Genomic DNA, 11,128 nt, shown 5'->3' with positions numbered 1-11,128 from the left:
TAATAATAATAAATAAATAAAAGCTAATTGATATAAATAATAAATTGAAATATAAATTCTTAAACAATAGAACCTGGCAATTCCTATATTTGTTGAAGCAATAACAACCGATGAATTAAGACTCTGAGAAGTTGATTTGTCGATTACTTGAGAAGTTGTTTTGCATATATTATTTAGCAAAAAAAATAGAAAATGCTTTAAGATTAAGAAGATGCTTTGCTTAGCAAAAAAGTATTGTGTTATATGATTATTTTGCTGTTTAGCAAAAAGAACAATCCACTACTAATAATTTAATTAGACATTTGTGTGCCACTGTACCATTAGAAAAATGAAGTTAGAATTTAATTTAAAAAATGACGTTAAATTTTTTAAGAACTTAATTAGCAATAAAGTAGGTAGTTGTGGCCCTAGGTTTTAGGAGAATAATTTATTGGGAATGATGCTATTATTTTTGAAAAGAGACGATAGAGCCCGACTGTTATTATTGATAGTGTTAGTTTCTAAGATTTATATTTTATTTTTAATTTTAAATTTGTAAACTAAATTTTAAATGTTCCTATTTTGTAAGCCTTTCAATAAGTTTTATTTCAAAAAATTTAAGCTTTTTTTTCTTTTTCTTAATTTTAATTTTACTATGATATAGGATATTTATAATTAAGAAATTTTACTTTTGCTATAATACAGGGCCTTCACAATTAGGGCCTTAGGCGATTGCCTCACCAGCCTACCCGTTGGAGCCGCCCCTGGTCCCACCAACATCAATGATTCTTGTATCGCAGTCGCGCTCGATTTTTAATTTTTTATTTTTCGGTCCAATCCAATTTAAAAATTAGAGGGCCTCACGTTTAAGGATTACGCGCGGAGATGCTACCGGTGATAGTACACTAACATTTCCAAAATGGTGGTGACTCATCCTACTTACACGAGTCAGATAATTTATTATATCCATGCCATCCAAACCATTGGTAATATCGTGGATGGAGTACGGATTGAAAATCACACGGAACAAGAAATCCTAACCATCCAAATAATAGCTATTAAATGAATGGTTAAAATATAATAGAGAGTTATCAAATTCATGAGCCAAAATTAGATGGTTAATATGAGATCTTTAGATTATGATAAATCCAGAATTGTGTCAGAGATCTGGACCGCCTCGATTTCTGGAAGATCATGACATTTGTACGGTGAAAGAGTAAGCACTCATCACCAATCTTCAAATGGTGGTGAACTATCACAGGAGTAGACGAAATTCTTTTCAAAAGGCAACCACCTCTTCTCGAGGTTGTTGATCTCTCTCCTATATCTGGTCTTGTGGCCATTGGTCTTTTGGGCCACTTCAAAGGCCATTTCAATCGTCAATTCCAAGTATTTGAATAATGTGGTCCACTCTACCATCATCATCATCCATTATAACTTGCTTTGATTCTTTTAAATTCTTCCCAAGAATTCATTCCCACTGCTTCTTTTGCATTCCATTCCATTTCAATTGAAATCTTTTGAGTTTCTAACCATCTCTTCCCAAAAACCCAATTCAATGGCTACATGTTCTTCTTCTTCTTTTATCTCACCCTCTTCTTTCAACAATGACCCAACCCAACTGCCAAAAACGCTACAAAAGGGACTCCTGCTCCCAATAAGGAGGTCTAACATTCCACTACTCCACATTCATTCAAATTCTCATCTAAGAAAGCAATTCCAATCCAAATGCTCAAATGGGTATCCTTTAAATGCCGTCCATTTTCAAGATGGTGAGTCTTTTTATTTTTATTTTCTTGATTTAATTGTTATTTTATTTTCTTGATTTTTCTTGATTACTTCGCTATTTTCTTGGGGTTGAATATGGTGAGCATTCCCTGCAGTTTATCAAAATGGGGAGATGTCAGTTGACTGGACAGACGGTATGTGTGTGTCAATCCATACAGTCCAAATCACTGGCCCAATGTGGATTGGAGCAAGGGATGAAAATGACACTGATTGTATGATCCGAACTGTTTGATTTGTGTTCATCAATCCATACAGTCCAAATCAATGGCGCATATTCCCCACCGTTTATCAAAATGGGACGTGGTCCACCGGGCACATGGTACGAGTGCGTGGCAGAAATCTGTACGGTCCAAATCATGGGCCCCACAGTGAATTGGAGCATGGTCTGAAATTGACACTGATTGGATGATATTAACTGTTTGATTGTATGCATTGAAGGCAGCAGAATAGTTCTTGGTGGGGTTTTCGGGCTGTACTTCTTGGATGGGTTGTATTATACCTTTCTTGTTGGGGTTGTCTGTGAGGAGCTGATATTACACCCTTTTTCCTCACCCTTTACAATGGAAAGGGGTGTATGCATAAAGAAGTAGGGGTTAAAATGTCAATTCTTCTGTTTTTCCTTCCCCTTTTCTTTGGTCTGTGTATGGTTTGCTTTGGCCACCATTTGGCAAATATTGGCACAGCAAACCCACTGTACACTTGCATACATGTGTGTCGTTCCTAACTATTCACAATGTGGGCACGCAGTGGATGAAGCATGGCCTTAAAATGGCGCTGATTGGAAGATCCTATTTGATTAATGAGCATCGATTCGATGGTTGAAAATTCAGTATGTGAGAGATCATATGGCTAGGATTGTCCAATGGTCTGATTGGAGTGAGTTTGGGCCATGCTTTATACGGGGCCACGATGGACGGTTTGCCACCGTGCAATAAATGGTGGTGAATGTGCACCAGTCTCCTCCATTGCTGCCTACATTTTTCTTTTTTGATCATATCAATGTTCCTCTTATTCTTTCCAAATGGGTCCTTCCTGTTTTGATTGTTTTCACTATGTTGTATGCAAAATGGGTGTTTGGAGTAGATTTATCACCTACAAATGAACCTGTTAAGAATATATTGAAAGATGGAACAGTTCCCTCCACAGAAGCAGAAGCAGAAGCAGAAGCAAAGGAGACTACTATCAGTATCACTGTTGTTGGAGCTTCTGGGGACCTTGCTAAGAAGAAGATTTTTCCTGCTCTTTTTGCTCTTTTTTATGAAGATTGTCTTCCAAAGGTTCAATCCCTCATCATCTTCTTTTGAATCGCTTGTAAATATGTGTTGGCCTAATGAAATCTGAAATAGGTGGATTTTCCTCGTTTGGTTTTGTAGCATTTTACAGTTTTTGGTTACGCTCGTAGTAAACTGACTGACGAGGAGCTGAGGAATATGATTAGTAGGACTCTCACATGCAGAATTGATAAGCGGTATTCTTTTGAAGCTAATTTGATAACTGATCTTTGCACGTTTGGCCTATTCTTTTTTCCTGTGTTTGCACATAAATTACTACCAATTTGTAGGTCACCTACAGTCAGCCTGTTTAATGGTTGGATCTGAAAGGCTCAGACTCGAGCTTGGCACGTTAAGTAATTGGGTCTGAAACAGTGTTATGGGCCATTCTGATCAGGATCGTTGTTTTAACTGACCCAAAATGTTGTTCTAAACTCTTAGTGCTGATCAAGTTATAACTATGAGCTTTGTTAAGCCCACACGCCACACATGTGCCATCATGGCATGATTGGTCCAAGATCCAATCCATTCATTATGATGACGCCACTATATTGATGACCTAGCCCAAGAATCAGGTTGATCCACTGGGTAGGTGGGCCATAGTTAGCAAAACAAATTTGTGGCTTTGAAGAAACTCAGTTGAAATTTTCTAGCTGTAGACACCCCACCACAACAATGATGCACCTTATCTTAGATCATGCGAGATGACTTGTGAGCTTGGAAACCCCTTAGGAATACAGCCCAATCAATCCAAACCACATTAAGGCCCATGGGCCCAACTGAGCTAGTAGGATTTATAAGCGACTTGGAGCGCAAAAACCTTTGCCAGGGTGGCCAACATCGCCCCTAAGCCAGCCATAATGGATGATCGCTCATTGTGGATTTACAACAGGTGCTAGTGGCAATAGGGCCACTAGCTAGGCCTATTCTAGCAAGCCCATATGAAGAACGGGGCTGCAGAGTCTCTGTGACAAAAAATGCAAAAACTGTGAACAGGTGGTAATCCCATTGCCACCCAAATCTTTGCAAATCTAGACAGGTACCAGGATTTCTCCGGATCTCTCTGGATAGCAATAAAGAAAAACTAGCGGCTAGGTGGCAATTGGATTGCCACCCCTAGGATAAAACGGCCATTTCACCCTCCCAAAGAGTGAAATTACCTGTTCTACCACTTATCAAAGTAGATCCATAATGCCATGTCCTCCAACTGTTTAGATCATGCCATGTGGCAATGGTTGCCCTCCAAGTTGCTAGAATTACCAAATTACCAAGGCCTCTATAAATAGAGGTTCACTCTCAGAGAGGCTGTGAAAGTGAGAGGCATCTAGTGTTGCCTGACCTTCCACTCTTCTTGACTTAGAGGTGCTGAACCCAGGTTGGTGTATGGCCACACTAACCCATCCACCTGTTTCCATTTTGGGCCTACATGCTGAGTGGAGTGGATTTATGTTTTGGGAAAACATGTAAAAGGTCAGACCAACCTGATGGATGGATTGAATCTTGCACTGCTGGCATATGTGTGGCATATACAATGAGCTTTTTCTGCACACGCATGCGCACTTGGCAAAGCTCTATAGTTATATTAGAATGTGGAGATTTATATTTCATTCATGCAATAGCATGCAAATGATATAATTCTATCAATTTTTTCTGATTTCTTTCCAATATGGTTTACAGGGAAAATTGCAGCGACAAGATGGTGCAGTTCTTACAGAGGTGTTTCTACCATTCAGGTCAGTACGGTTCTGAGGAGAATTTCTTGGAGCTAGACAGAAAGCTGAAAGAAAAGGAGGTAATGGCCTAACCATGTTATGGTAGTGTTATTTTAGAAATTTTGATCTCCATCATGCTACCTCCCCTTTATGTTTGACTTTGTAGTGTTGACAGTTGTATTCTACTTCTCTACTATGCGTGACAGTTGATAACTATCCTTAGCTTGACGTTTCCCGATCACATTCACATGTATAACGCACCCCACCACACATTCCAATGTGGCACACCATTGTGAGATCCAGGCCACCCATCAAGTGGCCCCCTTCCCCCCTGTAGATGCCCTGTCTGAAAAGATCACATCGGTCCACTCATCACAGGGTCACAATGTTAGAAACAAATGGGTAGCTTAGAAACCATGCTTTTTATCCATCCATTTGTTTCAGAGACAAATCCATCCATTCCAAGTTGGACATCTAGTGATTGGAGGATACATGTGGAAGGGTGATAAGTCCTCGAATAAGCTTCTTATGAAGAAATGACAATCAACTTCAACATGCTTCATTTGTTCGTGAAAACTAGATTAGTGCCCATCCTAGTAGTGGGATTTTGTAACTCGGTTGGGTTTTTTGAGTTTTGAATATCAAGACTCTGGTGATATTTAATATTTTGAAAACTATTATTGCAGGGTCCTGACCCAGTTGAGTTTCGGCTAGTCATGACCAAATTGACTTTCAAGCGAGTCTTGATGAAATCTGATGAAGTTGAATTGACTCGGCCGAGTCGAGTTTTTTGAGTTTTCAAATAGTAGTTGGCAGATTAGGGGATTGAGAAAAATAGACACCTGAATGCAAGGTTAGACCCCTTGCAGCTCACAGTCTCTGTGCGGCATTGGTTTCATTTACATAGTTTTCAAACACTTGCACCTTGCGAAGATAGGAAGCATGAAGTCTCGAATGTCTCTATGCGGCATTTTCAGTTATCAATTACTGTTAAAAGATATCATGTTTATTCCCATTGAGATACATTTTTTTTCCTACATCCAACCTCAACTCCGCAAAAAAAAAAAAAAAAAACTCAGTTTTAGTGCAATCAGATTATAAAGTAGATTCTGTTATGTTTTGAAATATGAAATTCTTTTAGGCTGGGAGATTGCCGAATAGGCTATTTTACTTGTCAATTCCTCCGAATATATTCGTGGATGCCGTAAGATGTGCTAGCTGTTGCGCTTCTTCTGCAACTGGGTGGACTAGAGTCATTGTTGAAAAGCCGTTTGGTCGAGACTCCGAGTCGTCTGGAGAGCTGACAAGATGTTTGAAGCAGTACTTAACTGAGGACCAAATCTTTAGGTATACCTGCAATGCACTGATGATACGATGCCTACCATTTTAGATCCAAAATGTGGGTTAGGTGGCCCGACCATCTAGATGTCCTGTCCACTTATTAGGCAGCCCACATGTGTACATGGAATTTGGACCATACTCAATCTTTTTTCCCAACTGTCCATGCATCGCCATACAATGAGTTGACCCATCAACATTTTTGAGTCAGGTCATCTACATGGTGGGGCCCACCTGATGCATGTGTAGACTAGCATGTGTTCTTAGCGAAGCTTTGAAAGAAGAAATAATGCTGACATTGTTTATAGGATCGATCATTATTTGGGCAAGGAGCTTGTTGAGAATCTCTCCGTGCTTCGCTTCTCCAACCTTGTTTTCGAACCATTATGGTCCAGACAATACATCAGAAATGTGCAGCTGATATTCTCCGAAGATTTCGGAGTAGAAGGCCGAGGCGGGTTAGTCCAGACATTTCAAATTCTCTCCCCTGGAGCATTGTTCTGTTTAAGGTTGGAAACTCTTTCACCAAGTTTTCTTCCTCATCTTTTCAGGTATTTCGACAGCTACGGAATCATCCGAGATATAATGCAGAACCATCTCCTTCAAATTCTCGCTTTATTTGCCATGGAGACACCTGTCAGTTTGGATGCAGAGGACATCAGGAATGAAAAGGTCCTAGAAGTGAACTACATGCTTGTGGGGCCCATCTTTCAGGGATCCAGACTCTTCTTGCCCCACGGTAGATCTGGCAGTCACGCAAACATGTCATCTGATAACTAGCATACTCAGGGACGGTTAAAGCGAAATATAAGCCATATGGTCCATATAAAAAGGCCAAAAATCCAATGACTGGATGGATAAGATTGTCAATGGAGATGTTTGCTCCATCCTCCATCGATGTCGAGGCCCACCATGTGAATGAGCTGAGTCCCTGAATGATGGGAATCACCTGTATGGAATGCTTTACCCCAATGAAAGTGCTTGCTTACATTCGGTGTGGTCTGTGTTCAGGTCAAAGTTCTACGATCAATGCGGACATTACAGCTTGATGATGTGGTTGTGGGACAATATAAGGGTCATACAAAGGGAAGTAAAACTTATCCCTCATATACAGATGACCCCACCATTCCTAACCATAGCTTGACAGCTACATTCGCCGCAGCTGCTTTGTTCATCGACAATGCAAGATGGGATGGGGTGCCTTTCCTGATGAAAGCTGGGAAAGCGCTACATAACCGGAGGTATGATTGCCTTTCTGCATTCTCTTGGGTGACTTCGGTGAAGCCTGCACATGCATTATCCAAGATGTCCATCAGGTGGGACCACTGTATAGATATCCTGGCCATAAATCAGGCTGACCTATCATAAGGAGGGCAAAACTGTAAGGAAGATTGGATGCAAGGGCTGACCCAATGGTCCCTGATGAGTGGACTGGCCTGATTTTGGGGCCAGCAAACCTAACACAGTGAGGCCCACCTGATGGGTGAGTTGGGTCTCTCACACAGTTGGCATATCTGAATCAGACCCTGGCCACACGCATGCGGGCTTGGCGGAACTCTTCTTTGGTTTTGTTTCATTGTATTGCCTGAAAATCTTGTTGCTTCGAGAATCCAGAGCGGAGATCCGGGTTCAGTTCAGGCATGTCCCAGGTAACTTGTACAAGGGGAAGTTTGGAATGGATATGGATGAAGCGACTAACGAGCTTGTGATTCGAGTGCAACCCGATGAAGCAATCTATCTGACGATCAACAACAAGATTCCAGGGCTGGGCATGAGACTTGACCGCAGTAACCTGAACCTACTTTACAAAGCGAGGTAAGGAATTTTCTAAAATCCATGTCTCACTAGGATGATGCTGTCTTTTCTGTTTCATTATAAGTTTCTTAAAATCTTATTGAAGAAGATCATTTATAAGTTTTAAAACAGGCAGAACTTTCCAAGAAGAGTTGCTCGCTAAGTTGACTGTGGTCATGCCCTTTGTTTAATAGGAAAAAAGTGTCCTAATTCCTCCTAGGAACTGGTTCTCATGAGAACCTCTGAGAACCCTATGAGGACTCCCACATGATGTGTATATGCAATCCAGGACACACAGACCCCTCGTCTGGCATGGATGAAGGGTCAGGCAAAAATCACATTTGCAACACAGGTGGGCCCTGGTGAAAATCATAGGTGGGCGTCCCCTCCCACTTTGCTGTGGCCCGCCTGATTTTTGGATTGGGCTGATTGCAGGAGGTGATGTGTCTGACAGATTGGATGCTGTGTCCACATTATGTGGGATGAGTTCTCATAGGGTTCTCATGAGAACCGGTTCGAGGAGAAAATTTCTCCAACATATGCCATATTGTGTGAGTTATGCTCTGAATGCTCATGCAAGCAAGAAATAATGAGAAAGGATTCAATTCTATTAGTATCGTGTTAGTTATCAAGCATTCAATATCTTTACACTTGCTACACGTGTATGAGTTTGGGAACCGATTAGATCCCATTTGGGATTGGGCGTACACCAAGAATCATGCTGTTCGGTTGATCCTACCCACTGATTGGAGGATTGGAAATTATAAATATTTGTCATAAAAGATTTGAACCAATGGTCAATGTTCAATGGGCATGAATCCTCCAATTGATTGATGATAGGGTTATCTGACTAGTGAGATTTTTCTTGTATGGCCGATCCATGGTAGGGAATTATCGATGAACAATCCAGATTTCATACATGTATAAGTGTCACATGAATACAGATTGAGTGCTTCATAACTCTCGAAAAATAAGGCATTTGCATCCACTTATAGTGCATTCCTATTGGCCCAAAATCAATACGTCTAGATATGGTATATGTCAACTAATAAACAAACAAAAAGATGGAAAAATATTCTCAAAGATAACCCTTGAGAGGCCTACAAGGTGGTTTAGAAGACTGACATTCCGAGACGAGAAAACATCAGCTAAACCTCTCCCAAGGCATACTTAAAACCAAACCCTAGCTAGATTGTGAAGAGAGAATCTGATTTTGTGTAGACCTCTGAATGGGGAAAGTGCCTTTTAACTCTTGTCCAAAGTTTTCTTTCTTTCTTTCTTTTATAATAATAATAATAATAATATTATTATTATTATTATTGAAAGGTCTTGTCCAAAGCTTTCCAAGATTCTATTTTACATATCACCTAGAAATATGACATCTCTTATGTCAATGACCATCTTCTTCATTTGAATTGCATCTCTTATGTCAATGACACCAAAGGTATATAAATGAATGGAGTTGGGATGTACATGGAATATAATGAAATAGCCACTTTGAGGTTCCACATGAAATGAAGCATAGAACAGAGCCACTATGATGAAGTTCCAAGAGTTACGAAAGAAGCTTCGGGCTCATATTGGTCATGGGTTGAGAGCGGGAGTTGAACCATATGAGATCTAATCTCCCTTTGTTCCTCCTGTAGCTCAATGGTGGAGTGGTTGGCGGATATCTGATTGGCTGTAGATGAATGTGTAATCTTTGAAATGTTGGGTGGAAAAATTTGTTTAGATGTTGAATTTAGAAGAAACATTCAGGTTTATGAAATTCTAATGGTGGAAGAATCCTTGTGTCTGTATGGTGAAATGCTAATGATGGAAGAATCCTTGTGTCTCAACATCTAAATTGAAACTATAAAAAAACAAGAAGATAAAAAAGAAAAGAAAAAATTATACACTACATAAAGCATACTGTACATGCATGCACCCAAAATACAATATATTGCGAACTTGTAACTTTCTTCAAGTATTTAGCTGTATATTTGCAAAACAATCTTGCCCATTATATATTTATGTATATGTACACACACACACATGTGTGTCTGTGCTTGCGAGCTTTTGTATGTATTCTTTGAAGAATGCTTGTCCATTATATTTGAAAAAATCTTTAAACTTATTCATATGCTTTATTCCAGGAATGCCAAAAACCCAGTAGATCACAAATTTGCAAACGCATTCAAGTATTTATACCGTTTATTCACATGCTCTAAAATATCCTTTATTTCAGAACTGTTGCTGGTGAGATTGTATGTACAATTGCTTGCGTTCTACCAGTTCAAAACCAACCAGAGCCTAAAGTACATTACTGACCTTGTGAACTAAGAAAATTACATAATTATCATCAGAATAGCAATGCAACAGGCACAAATATACTCAATCTAACACATCTTTCAAATCTGTAACTTCATATGGGGTCTATTGTGAAGGTACCCAAGGGAAATCCCAGATGCATACGAGAGGCTACTCCTAGATGCGATGGCAGGGGAGCGCCGTCTGTTCATCAGAAGTGATGAACTTGATGCTGCTTGGGCACTTTTCACGCCGTTGTTGAAGGAACTGGAAGAAAAGAAGATTGCGCCAGAGCTTTATCCGTATGGCAGCAGAGGGCCAGTGGGGGAGCATTATCTTGCTGCTAAATACAATATTCGATGGGGAGATCTCACCAGCGACGACTCTTAGTGAATTTCTCCCATTTGGGTCAGTTTCTGTCAACCTCTATGTTCATAAGAATGACAGTAGAATGTGGGAACCCATGCATGTGGAACTTCACTAAATGTTTTTACCATGATTCTTTTCACTATATGATGTACATACACCTAACAATGAAGAGGGGATTTTCTTGGGTTGGTTTTTGTTTCATTTTTTTCATGGCCGTTCAACTGGCTGTTACAAATGTGTATCTAGCATGATTCGTTTTGTTGTATGTGTTCTTGCTTGATTTTGTATTGCGGTCAATGATTAGTAGTTCGGTCCAACTCAAGGGGAAAGCCCAACCAATGAATCAGGCCCAAACTAGGAAATCTAGCCCATTTTTTCAGCCCAAGTGCATTCATGATGATGCGTGGTTTTGGGACCATGTTGCATGCATAGAAAAGGGAAGAATTTGAAACAAGGTATTCTGTAACAGTAATGCTGGCCGTACTGGCCACTATCATTACCTTTACAATAAGGGTTGTAACAGCTGTTACAGTCTCTTTTTTATTGAAAAAAAAAAACCTCAAAAAAGTTGTATCTACCCTATAATGG

General features: G+C 40.0%; 1 protein-coding gene across 8 annotated transcripts in view; it reads left to right on the top strand.

Moving 5' to 3' along the window:
* The first annotated feature begins 1,278 nt into the window (after positions 1 to 1,278).
* Positions 1,279 to 11,128, top strand: part of LOC131219459 (glucose-6-phosphate 1-dehydrogenase, chloroplastic-like) — a 56,847-nt gene continuing 46,997 nt past the window's right edge. Inside the window, exons 1-11 of one of the 8 annotated variants that reach the window (XM_058214601.1) lie at positions 1,286 to 1,751; positions 1,863 to 1,901; positions 2,902 to 3,044; positions 3,141 to 3,235; positions 4,716 to 4,830; positions 5,892 to 6,097; positions 6,397 to 6,546; positions 6,640 to 6,760; positions 7,100 to 7,329; positions 7,703 to 7,903; positions 10,309 to 10,741. In XM_058214601.1, the coding sequence (XP_058070584.1) occupies positions 1,538 to 1,751; positions 1,863 to 1,901; positions 2,902 to 3,044; positions 3,141 to 3,235; positions 4,716 to 4,830; positions 5,892 to 6,097; positions 6,397 to 6,546; positions 6,640 to 6,760; positions 7,100 to 7,329; positions 7,703 to 7,903; positions 10,309 to 10,561 (1,767 nt within the window). In that variant the 5' untranslated portion in view covers positions 1,286 to 1,537 and the 3' untranslated portion in view covers positions 10,562 to 10,741. Of the gene's footprint in view, positions 1,752 to 1,862; positions 1,902 to 2,850; positions 3,045 to 3,140; positions 3,236 to 4,715; positions 4,831 to 5,891; positions 6,098 to 6,396; positions 6,547 to 6,639; positions 6,761 to 7,099; positions 7,330 to 7,702; positions 7,904 to 10,308; positions 10,742 to 11,128 lie in introns of those variants that run through there. The other 7 variants (XM_058214598.1, XM_058214602.1, XM_058214599.1 and 4 more) reach the window with 7 other exon arrangements.

Source organism: Magnolia sinica, chromosome 11 (assembly GCF_029962835.1).
Source record: "Magnolia sinica isolate HGM2019 chromosome 11, MsV1, whole genome shotgun sequence".
In the NCBI taxonomy this organism is placed as follows: Eukaryota; Viridiplantae; Streptophyta; class Magnoliopsida; order Magnoliales; family Magnoliaceae; genus Magnolia; species Magnolia sinica.
Note: the sequence above shows the minus strand (reverse complement) of the source record. Positions and strands in the feature narration are given on the sequence as shown.